General features: G+C 40.6%; 2 protein-coding genes across 2 annotated transcripts; one reads left to right on the top strand and one right to left on the bottom strand.

The window, feature by feature from the left end:
- Positions 1-1,494: 1,494 nt before the first annotated feature.
- On the top strand, positions 1,495-8,722 carry LOC145907180 (uncharacterized). The gene is made up of 16 exons (XM_082994610.1): positions 1,495-1,590; positions 1,667-1,822; positions 1,901-2,020; positions 2,082-2,231; positions 2,290-2,409; positions 2,506-2,613; positions 2,831-2,950; positions 3,275-3,394; positions 3,782-3,901; positions 4,226-4,345; positions 4,732-4,851; positions 5,177-5,296; positions 5,382-5,500; positions 6,604-6,740; positions 8,141-8,272; positions 8,539-8,722. The coding sequence occupies exons 1-16, from the start codon at positions 1,515-1,517 to the stop codon at positions 8,720-8,722; spliced, it is 2,022 nt and encodes a 673-aa protein (XP_082850736.1). The 5' UTR covers positions 1,495-1,514.
- A 12,787-nt stretch (positions 8,723-21,509) lies between these two features.
- LOC145907179 (uncharacterized protein F54H12.2-like) lies at positions 21,510-22,817 on the bottom strand. Its single transcript, XM_082994608.1, has one exon. The coding sequence runs from the start codon at positions 22,815-22,817 to the stop codon at positions 21,510-21,512; it is 1,308 nt and encodes a 435-aa protein (XP_082850734.1).
- Positions 22,818-23,219: the final 402 nt, after the last annotated feature.

Below are 23,219 nucleotides of genomic sequence, written 5' to 3'. Positions count from 1 at the left end.
CTTGACTTGTTTGGACTAAGCAACAAATACTTGAAACATTTTGCACATATTTTCAGTTTTTGTAACATTATGTATTTGATCGTGTAAAACTGTGAGACACAAATAAATTATTGAACTAAATCACGAGTGAATCAAAAAGTACAATTTCACGGCTAAGTCCCATAGCTTGTAATCAATTGCCGTATAACTCGTTGTAAACAGTTTGTTTGGTTTGGTCGAACGGGTCGGAGTTGTAAATTACATTATTCACTCCACGGTTCAGCATAAGCGCACGGATTGATGGATTACTAAGTCCATGTTCCTGTTTCAGTTCTCAGACACGGGTTTCTACACTTCCTTCTATGTTACGGAAGCTTGAAAACAAGGATGCTGTAACTTAAGCAAGCTACTGTGCAAGTTCCAGGAACTTTTGTTTTACGTCAGATCATTCCGCAAAACCAGTTTGGAGAGTGTGTCATTTTTTGGTGTTTCGTACTTTGTTACTCTGGTTTAATTAGAAATCTCTCCAGTTCTGGTGTCTTGCTGTAATGGTCATGCACACAGCGCCTGTACCAAATGGTTGATGATCATTAAAAATTTCAGTTGTTAGTGTGGCTACTTGACTTGTTTGGACTAAGCAACAAATACTTGAAACATTTTGCACATTTTTTCAGTTTTTGTAACATTATGTATTTGATCGTGCAAAACTGTGAGACACAAATAAATTATTGAACTAAATCACGAGTGAATCAAAAAGTACAATTTCACGGCTAAGTCCCATAGCTTGTAATCAATTGCCGTATAACTCGTTGTGAACAGTTTGTTTGGTTTGGTCGAACGGGTCGGAGTTGTAAATTACATTATTCACTCCACGGTTCAGCATAAGCGCACGGATTGATGGATTACTAAGTCCATGTTCCTGTTTCGGTTCCCAGACACGGGTTTCTACACGACTTCCTTCTATGTTACGGAAGCTTGAAAACAAGGATGCTGTAACTTAAGCAAGCTACTGTGCAAGTTCCAGGAACTTTTGTTTTACGTCAGATCATTCCGCAAAACCAGTTTGGAGAGTGTGTCATTTTTTGGTGTTTCGTACTTTGTGACTCTGGTTTAATTAGAAATCTCTCCAGTTCTGGTGTCTTGCTGTAATGGTCATGCACACAGCGCCTGTACCAAATGGTTGATGATCATTAAAAATTTCAGTTGGAGTTAATTAAATAAAAATCATTATGCATTCTGAAAATGGTTTGGTCGTTTCCTCATCTTTATAAACAATTGCAAGTAACCGTTAAAGTTTATTGAAACAAATGAACAGATATCAGTAGGTTGAGGTTTTGCCAGTAGATACGAAGCTTTGAACTCTGTGTGCAGAGCTTTTTATAAACAGAGGAACATTTTTGAGAGAAAAACACATTGCAAATCCATTTTCGGAAATATATACGAGATAAAACTATTAATATTGCGATTTTTAATTTGCTTTATAACTTTAAATTACTTGTTTACTTGTAGCGTATGTTCTTTCATTTTATATAGCAATGATGTTAAAGTATTATTTGCAAGCTTTCCTGCTTTGTTATCTGCAATGCAAGAATCAATGCAATTCGTTGACAGGTAAGCTGCGTTTCAAATTTACTCATAAAATTTTTGTGTACTGCTTATGAGTCTACTAAATATTTCGTTTCCACAGCAACGTGTGACACAAAGTTATCAGATTTAAATCACTCAATTTCAAAAGTAATCTGCCCACCCAACTGCTTGAGACAATATTCGGATTTGTGTGGTAGTGATGATTACGCCTCTGGTCCCCTTTGTCTGGCTGCAATGCATGCAGGACTGATGGATAGTAAGTTACAGTGACAGTACCCTGGTACGTTTACCGGATTTTCTTTGATATGAACTCAAACCAAATATTTTTGTAAAGATGATGGAGGCTACTTTGAAGTATACAAAAGTGACCCAATACATGAATATAAAGGATTGGACAGGAACGGAGTGAGAAGCAAATCTTGTTCGTTTGCAAGATGGTCGTACACATTTGAAAGTAAGCTATGCTCCGGGTAGCGTTTTGGTTGAACAAATAATTACTATTTATGTAAATATAGTGAAATGCAGCACGACAGGAAACAGTGAGTTTTCTGTAACTGATGTATTTTGTCCACCTGGTTGTTCGTCCAACTACGTTTGTGGAACAAACTCGTACAACAAGAATTCCTCGGTTTGTGCCTCTGCCATTCACGCTGGTATCTTGTCGCGTAAGTTAGTGTAGTTGACACTTTGTGGTTTGTTTGAATCAATCATGAATATTATCAGGAAGTGGAGGATACGTGACGTTTTATTCTAGAAACGGAAGACGCTCATTTATTAGTTCGACCAAGGGTGGTGTAACCAGCAAATCGTGTGGTTCATCAAGTCAATACTTTTCGTTCACTCGTAAGTTAACAAAAATCCTTCTAACAGATAAACAGGGATTGAAAGTGAAAAGAATGGATAAATGAAATAACGCTTGTTTTTCAATCAATATTTCAGATGAAGATTGTTTGAGAACTTGTTCTAACAACGGTGAATGTTTGTCTGGAGTTAACGACCAACATTGTTCTTGCAACCCCGGGTTGATCGGGTCAGACTGTGAAATAGGTAAGAAATTGCTCTGAAAGCTGGAATATTTGGTACTAAGGGAAATGTGCTAGGTAAATCGCAAGAGACTGAAAAATTAAAGACAAATCCTGCATAAAGTAAACGCTCCAATCACCTGTGTCATGTTGTAATGTATTTCATGTTTAAGCAGCAGAATATTAGACAGTTCTGAATTTTCGGCCTTTCCACTGAAATTGATCGTAATTATCATATTCAGACATAAACGAATGCGCGAATGTTATGCACAACTGTCATCAACATGCAACTTGCATCAATACCGTCGGCAGTTTTCAATGTTCTTGCAACGCAAACTACACCGGAGATGGCATTGATTGTTGTAAGTTTGACGTCGTTTTTACAATATTCAAATACAAGGATTCCAACCTCCGGGCCACGAACCGGTTTGAATCCGTGATGCATTTGTAACCGGCCAGTAGAAAAGAGAAAAATGATAGCCTTTCTCAAGGATGCCACATTCTGTATGACGATCAGCTAAACGAAATAGCCTTGGGTGCTAACTGTGGTTATAATCGAATTACAGACTAAATAAACTACTTTTTACGCAACCTATTACCCTATAGTGTGCTATAGGGCCGTGAAGTCAACTCTTCCTATGGAGTAAGAATGCAAATTCACATCATAAAACTTGATTCCTTTTTAGATCCAGATTTCTGTGCACAAAATCCTGGTATTTGCCAGAACAAAGGAACTTGCGTGGATACAAAAACCTCCAACAATTGTTCATGTGCCCACGGGTACAGTGGATCACATTGCGAAAAAGGTAAGATTTTGTATTTTTGTGTTTGGTTTCTCTTTGGTTGAAAGGAATTCAATTTATTAACAATGTTTATGCAAAAGACTTGAAAATGCCAGGTAAATTCTGCCTAAAAATAATACGCTACAACTCACATTGATTCTGGCGCCAATCTTTTCTTAGCTGACGTCAAGTAACACGAAGAAAATGTTAATTATTTCATGTTGTATTATTTTTCACATTTAAACAGCAGAATAATTGATAGTTCACAACTTTCAGGCTTACGAACTTTCACTTATAGCCGTGTTGAAGGTGATTTTCTTTAATGAAGTTCATGCCTCACGTTTTCTTCGGAGCTAAATGCCACTCAGTATGTGACAGTCCACTGAAATTGATCGTAATTATCATATTCAGATATAAACGAATGCGCGAATGTAATGCACAACTGTCATCAACATGCAACTTGCATCAACACCGTCGGCAGTTTTCAATGTTCTTGCAACGCAAACTACACCGGAGATGGCATTGATTGTTGTAAGTTTGACGTCGTTTTTACAATATTCAAATACAGGGATTCCAACCTCCGGGCCGCGAACCGGTTGAGTCCGTGATGCATTTCTAACCGGACAGTAGAAAAGAGCAAAATAATGGCATTTTTTAAGGATGCCACATTCTGTATGACGTTCAGCTAAACGAAATAGCCTAGGGTGCTTAACTGTGGTTATAATCGAATTACAGACTAAATAAACTACTTTTTACGCAACCTATTACCCTATAGTGTGCTGTAGGGCCGTGAAGTCAACTCTTCCCTGGGAGTAAGAATGCAAATTCACATCATGAAACTTGATTCCTTTTTAGATCCAGATTTCTGTGCACAAAATCCTGGTATTTGCCAGAACAAAGGAACTTGCATGGATACAAAAACCTCCTACAATTGTTCATGTGCGCACGGGTACAGTGGATCACATTGCGAAAAAGGTAAGATTTTGTAGTTTTGTGTTTGGTTCTTTTTGGATGAAAGGAATTTAATTTATTAACAATGTTTATGCAAAAGACTTGAAAATGCCAGGTAAATTCTGCCTAAAAATAATACGCTACAACTCACATTGATTCTGGCGCCAATCTTTTCTTAGCTGACGTCAAGTAACACGAAGAAAATGTTAATTATTTCATGTTGTATTGTTTTTCACATTTAAACAGCAGAATAATTGATAGTTCAGAACTTTCAGCCTTACGAACTTTCACTTATAGCCGTGTTGAAGGTGATTTTCTTTAATGAAGTTCATGCCTCACGTTTTCTTCGGAGCTAAATGCCACTCAGTATGTGACAGTCCACTGAAATTGATCGTAATTATCATATTCAGATATAAACGAATGCGCGAATGTAATGCCCAACTGTCATCAACATGCAACTTGCATCAACACCGTCGGCAGTTTTCAATGTTCTTGCAACGCAAACTACACCGGAGATGGCCTTGATTGTTGTAAGTTTGACGTCGTTTTTACAATATTCAAATACAGGGATTCCAACCTCCGGGCCGCGAACCGGTTTGAGTCCGTGATGCATTTCTAACCGGACAGTAGAAAAGAGCAAAATAATGGGATTTTTTAAGGATGCCACATTCTGTATGACTTTCAGCTAAACGAAATAGCCTAGGGTGCTTAACTGTGGTTATAATCGAATTACAGACTAAATAAACTACTTTTTACGCAACCTATTACCCTATAGTGTGCTGTAGGGCCGTGAAGTCAACTCTTATCTGGGAGTAAGAATGCAAATTCACATCATGAAACTTGATTCCTTTTTAGATCCAGATTTCTGTGCACAAAATCCTGGTATTTGCCAGAACAAAGGAACTTGCATGGACACAAAAACCTCCTACAATTGTTCATGTGCCCACGGGTACAGTGGATCACATTGCGAAAAAGGTAAGATTTTGTAGTTTTGTGTTTGGTTCTTTTTGGATGAAAGGAATGCAATTTATTAACAATGTTCATGGTGTTCGAAACGTAGGCTCGTTTCCAACCTGCAAGGACGCGTTACAAAACGGCCTTAACGTAAGCGGAGTCTACAACTTAACTTCTCCTCTGACTTTCCAGGGATATTGCGACATGGATGGTGGACCTTGGCTGGTGAGTTTGACTCTTGAGGCTAGAACTGTATCCTAAGTTTAATGGTTGGGAAGCGTTCGGTGGTCGTTTACATGACAAGTTATTGTCTGAACATCTTACCTTGGTTATAATAAATACCAGGTGTTCCAGCGCCGTTATGATGGATCTGTGAGTTTCGATAGAGATTGGGTGGATTACAAGAACGGGTTTGGGAATCTATCAACAGAATTTTGGATGGGTTCGTATTCCAATAAAGCAATCCTTAACTAAACGCCTTACAAATTTAATTAAAAACTATGTACAACTGCTGTTAAATTTTGAATAATAGTTGGTTTTAAATTTAATGCATCTACTGAACATGTACTGAGTGTTATAACTTGTGCACACCCAGTTAAATATACAGGCCTACCAAGCTAAACGTTTCAAGCAAGCTTCGTAACAATCCGTTTGGCCATAGTGCGCTCCACAGTGGTTCGTCGTCTCTGTTGTTCGGTACCTAGTATAGGGTACCCTGCAGATCGACGTTGACCGAAAGGTACCACAAAGTGGAAACTAGTGTGCCTGCTAGTGTGAAAGCTAGCACAGTGCCACTCAACAGCTGCACTGATGAGACCTTGCAGGTCGAAACAGTGCGTGTACAAATCCTAGAGTCAATGTAACATTATCAGTTAATACAATTTAAATTCCAGTGTTTTCAGCAACATTATTACAACCAACAAATTTTATCAGGTTTAGAGAAACTGCATCAAATCACCAGTGCGTCCACTAGATGTCGCCTTCGTGTTGACCTTCAAGATTTTTCCGGAGATCAAGGATTTGCCGAGTATAGGTAAGAATATGACAATTTGACGTTTTCAATTGAATGCCATTGTTTCAATGATAATTTACCCGATGCTGCCATGTCGTCATAACTAACAAAATCTTAAAAGACATTAGGGAATACCCCCCTTATTACGTCAGATTCCCAAAATTCGGGATTTAGGTTTGAAACAACACAGAATATTCTTGCTGTGTTTTAATGCATTTACTCGGTTCGGAATAATTATGAAAACAAAAAGTTTAGATACCGCACACACATAGGGATGGTAATCAACTCGTAACGACCCCACATCACCGTTCTTCAGGTTTGCTCGATCGCTTGGTCGCGGATTGCCGGGACCGAGCTCAGTGGGGCTCAGATTGGGTCGAACGCCACCTTTTTGCGTTTAGAGAAAGTGGCTGCAGAAAATTTTCTTTCCCTTGATTCCAAATCTTCTGAAGCGTAGGTATCTGGAAGACAGTTCAAGTAAAATTAATCAAGGCCAAACCGTTTGACAAGTGATGGCAGCAATCTAGTGAATATTAGTGCTGTGTCCCGCATCGATATATGGGATAAAAAGATTATTATATTCTCAATCTACCACCCATGCATAATCCAGTGTTTGAAATTTCGATTTTCTGTCCAACATGCTCGGCTCCCAATGTTTTGAATGAGGCAACAAAAATCCCGTAATCGCGACGTGTAAGACGCTGGCGCAACTTGATTGTCAGTGTATAAGTTGTATAGTGTAAACTCTCTGTGTTCTCTTTGCCCACCCCTGGGTTAGCTGCTGGTCGTTGCGTGGTTGATTGGATATTGTTGGGCTTCTATGCAAGTAAATGCGTGCATTGGCTTGCAGAGTTAATTCCTTAGGCTAGTGGTTCTTATCCGGAAATTTTAGGGTTTTAGGTGGATAATTAGTCGGCACCGAAATACACAAAAGTAGTCGGAAAAGAAATATAATGATCTGTATTCACTGTGTGTTGTACACTTATTGGCAATTGGTAATGCCATGCGGGAGAAAAAGTTAAAAAAGTATAACAGATATAGCAAAAATGCAATAATTAAATTCTTAGTTAAAAAATGTAAATACCAGTGGGATACAAGGATTCCGCTTACACTGAATGTGGGAAATGACAGAAAAAAGGTTAAGAACCACTGCCTTAGGCGATAGTAGCAGTGTTGCAGGAAAGTCTGTTGCCCAGATGAGTTTATGCGGTCGTTGTTGCCCAACTCCTTGTGGTAAAATCTTGAGTGCCAAGTACTGACCTTTGCCAAAACGTTGCATCTTGACTGGAAAGTTAGATTTATCCGCTTTGTTCTTCAGCTACAATAAAACCTCTTTGTAATCGCCTTAAATGGACGTTTAACCGAGGCACACGTACCTTGCCAGTGACGTAGGATCAGAAATATTAAGAAATTCTGTCACAAGCAACATAGTTAAATGCGGGTTACAGAATAGTCTCGGCAAAAACTCATCTAATTTTTGCTTCTCCTGCAAGATATTCCAAATACATCTTGCAATGTCAGCATCGTATGCTTGATTGACATCTTTTTAAATGGAACAGGTTTCAGGTTGCTTAAAAGTGGACCTGAAGTCGTTTGTGAATTCAAAAGTTGAATCCCATTCTGTGTTGATTGCTTAATTGACAAATAATTAATTATCCCACACAACACAACACGACACAATGTATGACACATGTCGTTTATTACGTCATAAAGGAGTTTATGTTCAACAATCATTTCCATGAGCAACAAACACATTGAGGGAGATTGATTTCCAACAAAAAAATATCCGTTGTTATTTAAATTACTTTGCATAAAATTAAACATTATGACATTGTTGTTTTCAGAACTTTCAGCATTGGCGATGAAGGAAGTGCCTACACAATTACTATTTCCGGATATTCGGGGAATATAGGAGATTCCATGATTGATTCGTTAGGCAGTCTAAACGGGATGAGATTTTCAACTCGCATACGCGACCATGATAAGTGAGTAATAATGATACAACATGCCTGATTATATTTCTGTTTTACTAACGAAGTAAATCGATTTGTGTTAAATAAGATGAAATGCATTTCCTCAAATATTTGATTTTTTTGACAAAGTTAACCGCCTACCCTAAATCAACAATTGTAAAAATCAATTGCTCTGAAACAGGGGGTTGCGTTAAAGTTTTAGTCAAACACAAGTTTCAACTGAGTTTAAATAAGTTATAACACAGATTTGTTGACAACCGACTTAATTATAATTGCAGATGGCCAGAAGGTAATTGTGCTGTGTCTTATGGTGGAGCTTGGTGGCATCGTAATTGTTCATATAGCAAACTCAATGGTCCGTGGTCGAGAACTTCTCCTAGTGAGAACACTATGAGTTGGTTCCATTGGAAGAATTCATGGAGCGGAATACTGAGCTCTAAGATGAAAGTGAAATGCGGATAAATGTGGGGGAGATTTATGTAATGAAAATGAACTATGCCTAGTTAGTTACCATGGCAACGTTGTGTTGATTTACAATTACTGACATACATTGTAAATACTTTCAACTGTTTTGATTAAGGATTTAAATCGTAAATGACAGGAAAACAATTATACCGAACCGAATTTATTTCACAATTCCTTATAATTTTTTTGTTATTAGCGAAAACTTCACCTTTCTGCATGTTTGTTATTATCATTGTATTTGTAGGGAGTTACTTAAAACGTCTACACAAATAACAACACTGCCGTATATCTCATTCCTGATAAAAAGGCTGCTATCAAGCCCAAAGTCAATCGACCAGTTTAATACATAAAAAACAAGCGCACGAGGATTAACAATAACACGTTACAAACCACGCGTACAAAAAATCGCTTTCCCTTCGTATCTTTTTTACGCAAAAGACATGTGGCCTATATAGAAAATGTATACCGGGTTATTTGAGTTCGGATTACCACGTGACTCATCTGAAAAGGCGGCTTGTTGCTGGAAGTGTCAACGAACGAATAGCACGTTCGCCGTAAATGAGTTGAACTTGGTTTACACCGTGATTATTATCCGACGTTAACAAAAAAAACGGTTGATGCCAGAAAAACACAACATAATAATTGCAAATATGACGTCGACACTACTTATTATTACATTTTGTGTGTTTCGGATACCACTTCTTCCATAGAATTATGTATTGACAATGTATTCCGTTTTATCATTCCTTGTATATCATGTCGTTGTTGTAATATCGCATGCAACCGTTTCCATGCTTTATGTTGATAATCCATGTAAATATAAACATTGATCCATCAGATTTGACAGTTGATTTCTGATTCGAGGATGTTAGTAAATTTGATTCAGTTCAGTTTGGCTTTCGCTGATAAACCCTAAAAATGCATTCACGCCAATTAACCGCAAATATTTACAGAAATGCGCGGATATCGCGGCGCCATTTCACCGACTTATGGGAAAGCTTTTATGTGAGGGTAAATTGTGTAACAAGGTTTCTTGTCAACACCCAGGTCCTAATTGCAGCCCAAATGATGACGTCACGGCCATGGGCCTTCGAGTGGCGTCTGTCACGTGTTTCATTTGTGTTGTTGTTTTTGTCTGTTCAGTTACCTGCCTACCTCTGCGCATACCTTGCTGCAACTCATACTTACTTGGCACTGATGATGAACACAGTGGTGTTTGAATCGTTTGCTTCGGCATGAGTAGCATACTATCTTTGGCTTTCCTTTACAAATCATTTTCTTGACACCTCCCAAGGTTAGACCTTATACACTCTTGTGTAATAACCAAACTTAAATCAAATCAAATCAAATCATGTTTATTTTGCGAAACGAAACAACTACGCGTAAGAACAACATACGAAGAAATAAAATGGCATGGGCACCGATAAAACCATAAAGGTTATCGAATCAGGCGCAGTAGTAATAATGAGCCCAGTAGCATGGGCACTCTTCATTTATTAGGGATCGGGCACTCTTCACTTGGTTTGAGATCGGGCACTCTTCACTTGATTTGAGATCGGGCACTCTTCACTTGGTCTGAGATCGCGCACTCTTCACTTATGTGGGATCGGGCACTGTTCACTTATGTGGGCTTGGTCACATATTGTATGAAAAATAACTTAGAGTGGTTCATTTGTTGAATGAGTTGGCCGAGTAAGGACGTAAACCCAAGTGAGAAGTTTTTTGAATGAGCACTGGTCACTAGATGGTATAAAAGAGTTGTGAATGTGAAGGCTTTCGGTTTGTTCACTTCTGAGTTGAATTGAAATATGTCATTTCTTACTGGTCGTTCTCTCTTTGGACGAAGAGATAGAAGTGATGCTCAATACTCTTCAACCTCGATCATATGCGCCCCGGGTGGATTGGTCGAGGGGACGAGGAATTATCCTTGTTTGGCCCCTGCAAATGTTAATATGGCTGAAGAGAGAAAACGTATAGATTCGTTCAAATATGGATTTTGGCCTTATCATACCCGATCAACACCGGCGGATTTAGCCGAAGCTGGATTTTACTTTATTGGTATTCACGATCAAGTGAAATGTTGGTATTGTGGATGTTGCCTCTTTAACTGGGAACTGAATGACGTTGCTTGGGAAGAACATGCCAAACATTCTCCTGGATGTGAGTTTCTTCTCAAAATCAAAGGTGGGCAATTCGTTGCCGGAATTAGTGGTAAAGGAAAAGATGTGTGCGGTCCGAATTAGGAAGAAGCATGCCTTCGTGAAGAGAAGAGACTGGCTGAAACACAAAATGAAATAACTAATTCAGATGCAATTTCTTTCCTAAAGTGTTTTGGGCTATACTAACCTAAGTTTTGTGTTCGTTCTATCGAATAAACAACATGTGCTTGAAGCAGCTGAGGTTGTAACCTATAAGAACAGTCTAAAGAAAAGCGTTTAAAAGCGCAACAAACATAAAAAACTTTTAGTTTGTTCAAAATCTGTTTGCGAAAACACCATGGATTTTATTCACCCTTTCACTTGCCTTGTAGCTGGTCCGACTAGTTGTGGTAAAACGTTCTTTGTGAAACGTCTCATAAACGAGAAGTTAACTTTACCAAATCCCCAACGCATTGTATGGTGTTACGGCGAGTGGCAAGGGGCGTACGAAGGGATTAACGGTGTAGAATTTGTTCGGGGATTGGCAACTGATTTTGATTCGTCAGAGAGAACACTTTTGATTATTGATGATTTAATGAGTGAATGCGACAAAAGCGTGACCAATCTTTTTACAAAAGGGAGCCACCACAAAAATATAAGTGTGATATACATTGTTCAGAATTTATTTCACAAAGGAAAGGAGCAACGCACTATCAGCTTGAACGCGCATTACCTCGTTGTTTTTAAAAATCCAAGAGACGCATCTCAAATAACTCATCTTGCCAAGCAAGTTCAACCAGGGCGGACGCGTGCCGTTCAGGAATCATTTCGTGACGCGACCTCTCGTCCACACGGTTATTTGCTTTTTGACTTCAAGCAGAGCACAGCAGAAAAATTTCGTTTAAGAACCAACATTTTTCGCGGTGAAACCCAGATTGTGTACGTACCAAAATCTCTGTAGCATGTCAAGGCGACTACATGACCAAGCTCCAGTTCTTACGACACTCGCTAAAGCCAAACCCAAGCTTGCTCGGTCGATTATAAAAGTCGCTGATCGTGAATTAATCCAGTGCATTTGCGAATGTGCATACAACGTTTTGAAGGGGAACGTAACATTGACACCCACGGAACGAGCCAAACTTTGCAGATATAAAAACGGCATCCGTGAACTTGGAAAAAAGTCAACTCCTGCAAAACGAAAACGTCAGATTTTACTACGTGGAGGATTTTTATCAGCGTTGTTAGCTCCGTTGATTGGCAGCATAATACCCGCCGTCACTAGTCTTTTGTCTGGTGGGAAGTGAAATGGAAAGTGTTCAAAAATTCGCTTTGGTGGACCCTCGTATTTTGAAAAGTCTACAGGGAAACACACCTTCACAAACGACGCCTGTTGAAAACGCATTAACCACACTCGATCGGAAAATGAAGGACATCATAAACGAGCCTGGGACGATGGAAGACAAAGTAAAACTTTACAACCAGGCACTTCAACGGTATCAATTTTATAAGGACACCCTTGTGAATAAACCACTTAAGTTTACGGTTACCGAAGAAGCCCGAGGAAAAACTGTGGCTGGAGAAGTTGAGGAAACAAAGAAAAATGTTGTCGAAAGTCGTGTAATTGATTCTATGCCGAAGACGTTTAAATACAAAGCAAAGCGAGTCATTGATATTATCAAGGAAAGTCCAGAAATTGATTTCAACACGACAGGAAAGCTTTCGGTTAAAGGGGAAGTTGTTAAGGGAAGCAATTGAGGATCTGATTCACAATGCTGTGCGACGCCGCGGATCGACGTCAACGACGCCTATCGGATGGACTGATTTCCAGTCGGCATTGGAAAAAGCAAATGCACCAAAGTCATTGCTTGGGTATACAAATACAAGACCCGCGCCAGGCCAGCGCCCAGTTGGATCTAAACCGCCACCGGTGCAGAATAGACGATTTGCAAAGCAATGGGTAAATCTGTAAAGTTTTCTGAGGAATATTATTCCCCCTTGCAACCAGGAAGTCTCGGGGGCGTGAAGCGCCTCGCCCGTGCTTCAAAACGAAAAAGAGTTGAAGTAAAAGATTGGCTGCGAAAGCAGGACACTTGCACACTCCACAAACCTCTACGTCGAAATTTTAAACGTCTTCGTGTTGTAGTCGGAGGTATTGATTTTCAGTGGCAGGCTGATTTGGTTGATTTGGTGAAACTAAGTCGTTACAACAATGGGTTCAAATACTTACTTACCGTTATTGATGTGTTTTCAAAGTATGCGTGGGTTGTCCCAATAAAACAAAAAACGGGGCCAAGTCTTGTGCGAGCTTTCGAAAAAATCTTGCAAGATGGGGACCGCCAACCGCACAAATTACAGACAGATCGTGGCAAAGAGTTTGTGAATAAACTTTTTCAAAATTGGTTACAAAATCACGGTATTCATTTTTTTACGACGTACAATGACGAAACAAAAGCCTCCATTGTTGAGCGATTTAATCGGACCTTGAAGGAGCGTTTATGGCGGTACTTCACGTATGCCCAGACATCGAAATATATTGACGTGCTAGATGATGTAGTAGAAAGCTACAACAACAGCTATCACCGCAGCATTCGAACTACTCCCTCGTCGGTAAAACGAGATAATCAGGATACTGTCTGGGAAAATTTATACGGCGATATATCGCATCCACCTATGTCCTGGAAGTTTGCAGTGGGTTCCCCAGTTAGAATCGCAGTTACCCGTACAAAGTTTAAAAAAGGTTACTTACCAAACTGGACGGAAGAAGTGTTTTTTGTTAAATCACGGCGCCAAACCAATCCCCATACCTATTCTCTAGTCGATTATAATCGTGAACCGATAGAAGGGTCGTTTTATGATGAGGAACTCCAAAGTGTGGAAAAGGACCTTTATAACATTGAGAAGATATTGAAAAAGCGAAAAAGGCACGGGGTAGAGCAATGGCTCATAAAATGGGTCGACTACCCCGATAGTTTTAATTCGTGGCTCAACGCAGAGGACGTCGTACATTACAGCGTATAGCGTGTCAATGACTTCAGGAGGAGATTGGGTGTGGTGTGGGCGAAGTTTGCCTCGTGAAGAAGTTGTGTTTTTTTGTCAAGTGTTTCTCATTTTTGTTGTAGTCATCACCAGTCTTGTGAATTTGACGTTGGGACACCCAAACCCGAATCTTTGGACAGCGTTACTGGCAAGTGGGGTTGGGTATCTGTTGCCAGCACCGAGTTTGAAAAACAAGAATGTTTTACGTGACTCTTCCGAGCAATAGTAGTTTAGAGTTTTACCCCGAAAATACAACGACCCAATTCAAAACTAAACTTCCCAAAAGCATTCACTTGGATCAGGGAAAATGGGAGGTGGCGTTAAGTGACATTCAATATCCCTACTCATGGAAAAATATTGGGTCAGAAGTGTGGTTCGGAATGAGAGTGGGGGGCCGAAGCTACTAAAAAGTTGACGCTTCCAAGCGGGCTTTATAAATCGGGAAAGGAACTTGCAAGTACAATGACAAAATTAGTTAAAACAGAAGGCACCAAGGAATTTAAACGACTTCTTCAGGAATCAGAAACCAATGATTTTAAACCCGATGGGGGTGTGATTAATAATTTATTTGTATTTGATCCGGTGACGCGTTTGACCACTATAAACCTCCCTAGGGAATGTCAAATGGCGCTCTCTGATGACCTTGGGCAACTTTTGGGCTTTCAAACAACTCCACTTCCACACCTTTACGAAGGAAGCCACACAACCGAAGGAAGGTGCACTCTCGAGAATGAATTTTCGACCATTTTCGTCTATTGTGATCTCGTTGAACCGCGTATAGTGGGCGATTCACTTGTTCCCCTTCTCGATACGATCCCAGCTCAAGGAGAGCCTGGGGAGACAGTGTTTAAAAGGTTTTCACGTCTATCGTATCAACCATTACGTGGAAGTACCATCACGAGTGTAGAACTAAGTTTAAGAAACGAATTCGGGGGTTTGATTCCTTTTGAAAGCGGTCGGGTGATCGCTACACTTCACTTTCGAAAAACACCCTTATACATTTAGACGGAAAATGCAGCGTCAATGCGGCACTCCATATTGTGTGCAAAACGATATTAAAGACTATGAGAATTACCGGGAAAGGCGCTTCAACCAAATTTCACATCAAAAAATTATGCGAGGAGCTTCATTAGCCTTTTTACTGGGATGGGAACATTTTTTGAAAACGCCGGTAGTGGAATATCACTCTCCGAATATGGGCACCCAGTCAGAAATTTATGTACGGGCCACAATCGAATTTTCAAAGCATTATGCTTGGCCCAAGAAATGCTTCCCATTGATTGCCCGTACTTCTATATATGGGGTATGACACGAAAGTGAACATCCGGCCTAACTTCGACCGTCAGTGATGTACCTTGCTTGAATGTTTTACATGTCCCATATATATATCTATGTTTGGTAACAGGAACATCACCACCACAATATGTTTTAACGAATATTTATTGTGTTTACACAAACACATCAGTCACAGGAATTGTGTCACTGCTTGAACTACTGCTGTAACTGATCTTTCGTCGCCGTTCCCTGCCTCCGTCCCAATCTGCGGCACTGGCCAAACAAATTTGAATTTCCTTTGGCAGCTGATGCCCGAAGTTTTCGTGTTTGGTGTGATGTAGAACATCTAAGTTTAAAAACAATTTTTTGAACAAAATGCAATGCTAAAAATAAAGAACTTAAGCACAACTTTCTCAAAATAAGCTTTCACAATAATTAGCTAAAAGCAACATGCAGTAGCAATTAATAGTCACATATGAAATACTTACTTAACAGAAACAAGTAGAGCTTGTGCTCCTTGAAAAAAATCTTTAAATTTGGTTCACAGCTTCTCAAGAGTTGGAAATAGAAGAAATTTGCAATGATGCAGAAGCGAATTCTTCTAGACCTTCCTCTCTTATTCAAAGAGGTTGGTAAGTTCTCAGACATGGTTGCCCTTGGACCCAGCATTATATTCACTTTTCGTGTAGGGGAAGTAGTGGTGAAGCCCAACAACGACGACAGGAAAATGAGCGAGATAGACTCATCGCTCGGAACATCAGAGCCATTCAAACACACCGAAGAATCGGTAAAGTGACAAGCGTCTTCAACTTCCGCGCACCAATTTCCTACGAAAATTTAAGTAGTATTGCCGATGAAGTTTTGCGCTTTGGAAATCGAGCCTTCAGGATCAATGCCAGTTTTGGCTTTTCTTTGGAAAATGTAGCCGGAGAACAACGTTATTTCCACTCGAGTTCTAACAATTTTCAAGTTTTTTACACACCTTATGTTGTCCGCACACGCGACGACTTGATTGCTGTTCTTGAAAGCCTAGAAGACAAAGATGACTTAGAAAGTGTGCGACTTCTGCGACCTGATAGCTCCTGGAAACCTAACGAAATTTTAAATGTAACCTTTTATGTTTACTACATGGAAAGTCCATTAATTGGAAAGGGGGTCAGTTTGCCCCGGTACGTTTCGCGAAATTCCGGTCTATTTGCTTTAAACACAGCACCAAGTGGACAAGTTTATTCTGATAACCTCTGCTTTTTTCGTTGCCTCGCAATACATTTGGATTCGAGTGGGAGAGACGGTATTTCATCGAGGGCTATTGAACTATGTAAACAGTTTTCTGTACACGCCGGTTTGGATCACATTAATTTTCCTGGTGTACAAATGGACGACCTGCCTAATTTGGAAATTTATTTTAAGATCAACATAAATGTTTTCCAACTGGTTGCCGGGGAAGATGTCATGTGTAAACTTATTTGGCGTAGTGTTGCACGCTTAAATGACAAACGGAATCGAGTACTCAACCTGAATTTGTTTGAGAAACATTTTAGCTACATCTTTGACATAAATAAATACTCATCGACCTTTTGTTGTCGGATTTGTTCAATTTCTTTCGACAGACTCGGAAAATGTGAAGAACATCAGAAATCATGTCAGGCTGTTACAAAGGAGGTCTTTAAGGCAGGTTTCTTCTCTGAAACACCAAGTGTGATTGATCGATTAAGAGAGGTTGGCATTGACGTTGATCAATCAATGAATTACTTTCCTTTTCGTGCTTGCTTTGATTTTGAGAGCTATTTTTCGAGGGACAACTTGCCACCCCCAGCCGCTAAGACCACTTTGCTCTCAGAGCATATTGCCTTGAGTGTTTCAATTTGCTCAAATGTGCCTGGGTACACGTCACCAAGGTGTATTGTATCCACAGGGGACTGTGGGGATTTAATAAAAAGATTTGTTTCCTACCTTAAAGAAATACAAGAAGCTGCTGCGTCGTCTATGCTTCACCGATTTCAGGGCATCAGGAAACAGCTTGAAACAATGCTAGACCATTCTTGTAAGTTGGAGTCTTGTGATCCACGCAAGCACCCTCTTCAACGACTATCATCCGACTTACATCTATACTTAACCAATCTAACCTGCTTATCTTTCAATGGAGGTAAATATGACATCAACTTGGCAAAGAGACATTTGATTCCAACTCTAATGGCCAAGGACAAAATATTAAATGTAATCAAAAGAAACAATGATTTCATGTCTATTAAAACTACGTCCTTTAACTTTCTTGATTTACGCAATTATGTTGCGGCAAATTATTCTTATGATTCCCTGTTGCAAGCCTTTAACTGCAAAACACGCAAAGGTTTTTTTCCTTATGAATACATGACTTCAGTTGAAAAGTTACAAGAAACTTCATTGCCTCCAATCACAGCTTTCTACAGCTCACTGAAAGGTTCAACTATAACCGAAGATGAGTACCAGTTTTGTTTAGACACATGGCGGGACGAAAAAATGCACACCCTAAAAGATTTTCTTGTGTGGTACAATAACCGTGATGTAGTTCCTTTTCTCGATGTTGTTTCTAAGCTTTGCAACTTTTACGAGGAACGTGGTGTTGACGCGTTTAAAGAGGTCATAAGCGTACCTGGTTTAACTCTACAATATTTAATGAGGTCTCTTGATCGAAACACGCCTCTTGCACTGTTTGGAGAAAGATTTAAGGACATTCACAATCTCATTCGCGCCAATATAGTTGGAGGTCCAGCAACAATTTTTCACCGCTACCACGAACAAAATGAAACCAAAATCCGCACTGTCGACTACGGTACTAAAGCCCGTGTATGTCAAGCAGTCATCGGCTTTGACTGCAATGCTCTATACCTCTGGGGGATTATGCAACAGATGCCAACCTCTTTTTTCACTGTTTTGAAATACGAAAATGAAACCCAAGGATTCAGTTTGATGCAATCTTCACGTCACGGTCACATGGCTCGGGTGTGGCTTGATTGGTGCGCACAAGAATGTGGTCTATTTATTCGTCATCAGTTCAACAAGGGGGGAGAAGCTCGTCTCGGTCAACGAAATTTACCCGTGGATGGGTACTGCGCAGAATTCAAGAAAGTTTTTCAATTTCACGGCTGCTTTTTTCATGGCTGTGATCGCTGTGGTGTCCATTTCGATGACCTCGAAAAAGCTACAAAAGCCCGTGAAAAGACAGCTGAACATACAGCATACCTCGGTAGTCTTGGATACGAGGTTGTTGAAATGTGGGAATGTGATTGGTATGCTTTGCAAAAGAACAATCAGCGAGTGCGTGATTTTGTTAGATCTCACCCAGTTCCCAGGTTCCACATCCCAAAAAATAGAAACTTTTTCACCATGCGAGAAGCATTGCGGAAAGGTGACTTGTTCGGGCTAGTGGAGTGTGACATCATTGTTCCACCTGAAAAAAGAGAATATTTCAAGGAATTAAGCCCCGTGTTTAAAAATATAGATGTATCCAGAGCTGATATTGGACAGTATATGCGTGGACATGCAGAGAAGTACGGTGTTTTGAAAACTAAACGAAGGTGCTTAATAGGGAGCATGATGGGGGAAAAAATCTTGCTTGCCACCCCTCTTCTAAGATGGTACTTGGAACATGGACTTGTTTTGGAACACATATATCAAGTTTCTGGCTTTGATCCTAAGCCCTGCTTCAAAACCTTTGGTGATGAAGTTACTGCAGCACGGCGTTTGGGTGATGTCAACCCTGACAAAAAAATCATTGGAGACACGTTTAAACTTTTAGGTAATTTTTTTAAATTTTTTTTTTTTTTTTTTGATTTTTTGAAATTTATTGGTTGTTAATTGTGCTTTATTTCCAGGTAATAGCTCCTACGGCAAGATGCTAACGAACAAAAAGCTTCAACGTGATATCTTCTACCAGGAAGCTAAAGATGCTCGGATGTCAGTTAATAACCCGAGGTTCCAGCACTTGGAGGAAATCAATGATGACCTGTATGAAGTCAAGATGAAAAAGCGTCGGATCAACCAAAATTTACCAGTGCACATTGGATTTTTCGTTTACCAATACGCCAAGCTGAGGATGCTACAGTTTCATTATGACTTTTTCGATCGATTTGTCGACAGGGAAATGTATCAGCTGTGTCTCATGGACACAGATAGTTACTACGTGGCCATGGCTGGTAAACGTTTGGATGATGTGGTTCGTCCCCAACTGTTGAAGGAGTTTTATGAAACTTATCACATGTGGTTTCCATCTCCAGCATGCGACCTGCATCGCTCAGAATTTGTCAAGAGGCGTGTTTCGGGAAAAGAGTTTACCCAATTGGAATGCTGTCAGAGGCGAGAGCGTGATGACCTACGCACCCCTGGGCTTTTTAAAGTTGAATGGAGTGGCACAGGTGTAGTGGCTCTTACGGCCAAGACCTATTATTGCAAAGGAAGCACCAACAAACAAACTTGCAAGGGGATCAACAAGAAGCAAAATCCACTGACGTTTCAAGCTTATCTCGAAGTGTTGAAAACGGGGGAAAGCGCGTCGGGTACAAACACTGGCTTTCGCACTTTGAATCAAAGAGTTTACACGTATAAACAGACAAGAAGTGGGATCACTAATTTCTACGGCAAACGTAAAGTTCTTGCCGACGGGGTTTCAACCGTCCCCCTCGACCTATAAGTGTTTCATTGTTTTCGTGCTTGTGTTGTATGTGCACTGCTTAATAATAATAAAGTGATCTGTTCGAAACCTAAGCTAATAAAGTAAGAAGAGAAGTGAGGCAGCCCAATTAGCATAATGTTAAAAAAAAACTGTTCTTGAACCTTCACTGTTCAGGTAGTGATTCATCTTGCGCCATCGCTGGTAAACCATTCATTGGGAGTGAGGCACAATGCGAGAGGTGAAGCAATCCCGAACAAGATGAGCGCTCATGTATTGCACAATTTGTTGGAATATTTTATGGCAGGTTTTGAACGGGATCACGTCATTTTGATTGTATATAAGACGGTATAGATACTTCATTCCTCATCAACGAACAGAAGCAACCAACGGAGAAGATGTCACTCAACAGACGTATTGTTCCCGACACCGTCGATTCAACCAGACAGCAAAGCGCTACACAGCTGCTGACAGAGATATGCAGAAGTCGCCGACCTGCAGGTATGTCTTGACGAAGTTTTGCTTTTCTTCCGTTTCCTAATTTATTTTTGGTTGCTGTAGGTACCAGACTTTGCTGTGCAACCTTGTATGTGAAGTTTAGAGGAGAATGTTTTGACCACGACGAACTCCGGAAACTGGCTCCTTCCCTGTTTCCAGAAACACCCTACGTGTTGCTATTCCCCAAACCGTTTGCCGACGCCTTCAGTCGCGTGCAGGTGGTGTACTGGTCCACAGCAGACGCGGTGGAAGATTGTATCATCGCCGACCGAGTGAAGAATATGGCAATCGACGTGGCTGTCGATGGGATTGCATTAAGTTTTAAATCTAAATCTGTGTTTTCACCCGCCGCGTATTTGAGACCAATAATAGAAAATGCCGATTCTTTTGAATTTTACCAAAGTCGCTCGCAGTTGATTGATTCGGTTGTTCGCGAACAAGTGCTTCAAGTGCAAGAAATTTTTATTTCTAACGCTCAAGACAAACATTCCGATGTTGGTGCTGCTTTTCTGTGTTTTCCACTATCACAATAAACCTTCCCTCTCTCTCCTCCTTCGGAGGAGAGCACTCACCTTCGGTGAGTGCAAAAAAAAGGGGGGGGGGAAACTCGACTTGTACATACCACTATCGTTGTTGTTGCAAATTATTGTATTAAACGATTACAGGTTTGAAACGAACGCACAGACAGTCTCGACTTGTACATACCACTATCGTTGTTGTTGCAAATTATTGTATTAAACGATTACATGTTTGAAACGAACGCACAGACAGTTTGATCGTTCTCACGCAAGTCAGAAGAAAATGTATCGACTATACGAGACATAGAAAATCCACGTGCACGAAACAGTAAATAATACATACAATGAGGGCCGCAGGCAGATGAGAGGGGGTGCTGTACAATGCGACGGTTCCATTTCCATTGAGTGGCATTTCGGTTTAGAAAATTTACAAGCTCCTCGTGGATCGGGGCACGCCCGAACGTGTCATAAAACTCGCCCCGTCCTTCCCCATCAAAAAACATCGCAAGCCAATGCATTCCGGGTCTATTACTGGGATCAGTATTCACAATATATGCTTTGGGATAGGGGTGGTTCAACGTAGTGAGTTCATCCCGCGCATAGACACCATAAAACACGGATCCAATGGCTTGGTCACGAGATAAAATAGATGCGATTTGAAGTTCGTCCATTTAAGCCGAGTAATCGAAAATTACGTTTTTGAATTTGTCAATCTCCAATACATTGTCATATTCCGCGTACACCAAGATATTTATAGTGTTCGCGAGAGCCGTGCCAAAGTGAACCTCCAAACGAATGTTACCGTGCTTAACCAAATCAAAGGTAGCCAGATCTGCCATATCAGGACTGAGGTCAAAGCAATAGAGTGTGAATCCCTGCCCATATTCGGAGAGTGATATTCCACTACCGGCGTTTTCAAAAAATGTTCCCATCCCAGTAAAAAGGCTAATGAAGCTCCTCGCATAATTTTTTGATGTGAAATTTGGTTGAAGCGCCTTTCCCGGCACGATTTTTCCGTCATGGTACAGAGCCAGGTAATTCACATCAAAGTGTTTAAAATTAAACGGATTTTTTGCATAAGCTCCATTAAATGCGTCGTTGTCAACAAACCCCACCACTACTCGCTTTGGGATCTGGCCACGTATAAATGTGTCATGTGTCGTGGAAAGGTTTCCACGTGGGACCGAGTACACTTGCACAGATGTCCTCGTGATTGGATATTTGGCAGTAGCCTTCTCCAATGCTTTTATATGTCCCATCAAAACAGGGGCACTCGGACGTACTTTACGAACATACAACCGAACGTCTTTAAGGTTGACCTTGTAACCGGTATTCGCCTCGGCCATAATCGAAAACGGATCTTTGCTCCTGATCAAGCGGATCTTCACGTCAACGCCATTTAATACATAACGAAACTGATTCATCATGTCGATATGGAGCTTGCCTAACATTTCAATGTCACGACTACCACTTGCACAGTCGCGTCTGGTGATATATCCAGCATTTCCTGCATCCAAAGTCTCAAACTTTCCTGCCGTATCTTTATGCCACATCGCCGCAGTTAATTGGGATTCTTTTGCATCATTCCCGAAGCTTAAAAGGCTCTCGAGGTAAGCACGGTAGGGATACGTGTTACTAGCAGGTGTGACAACTTTGTTGTTTAAAGACAAGTCAACTTGATCCCATAGAGCATGTAGCCAATAATTACAAGGACCAACGGCTGCGTCTGCGTCAATATTTGTCCCATCTGCCTTGGTTATGCGCGCTGTGCACAGAAGCATAGTATTTGCTAGATCTATGTAATCTTCCCCTGTCCCAGAAACGGTAAATTCTATAGGGCCGGCATCACTCAATGTCGAAAGGGGCATAAATTCCACCCACTGGGAATGTTCGATGCTGACTTGTGTGGGTTTTAGCGCAAATAAATCAAGTTCACTTTTCAAGCATTTTCCAGACTGTTGGTTAATGAGGCTGCCCATGTTATGAAAATATATCCGCTTTCTTTCGTCTTGGGGAACGTTTCTTCTTCGTCTTTTTTCTGCGTTTAGTTGCAGGTTCTCCGGGTGGGTGTGTAAAGGACCGCTGCGCAGAACGTAATAATGATTTTCCCGCCTCTCGTGAACGTTTTATAGCTGCTGCCCGTGGTGATTGCCCAGCCAGCATGTCACCGGCGAATTGGGCACCTGATTTAATCACTTCTTTTCCGATACGGCTTGCGCCCGATTTAAGTAGCGGTAGTACAGCCCTACCAAGACTCGCAAACACACTACCCAATCCGTGGCCACGTTGTGAAACTGCTCCACTGAAAAAAGGCATTCCATGACCAGCTTGGGCCACATAGTAATTCTCATAGTCTTTAATATCGTTTTGCACACAATATG

The sequence above is a fragment of the Ascidia mentula genome, chromosome 6 (assembly GCF_947561715.1).
Source record: "Ascidia mentula chromosome 6, kaAscMent1.1, whole genome shotgun sequence".
Taxonomy (NCBI): Eukaryota; Metazoa; Chordata; class Ascidiacea; order Phlebobranchia; family Ascidiidae; genus Ascidia; species Ascidia mentula.
Note: the sequence above shows the minus strand (reverse complement) of the source record. Positions and strands in the feature narration are given on the sequence as shown.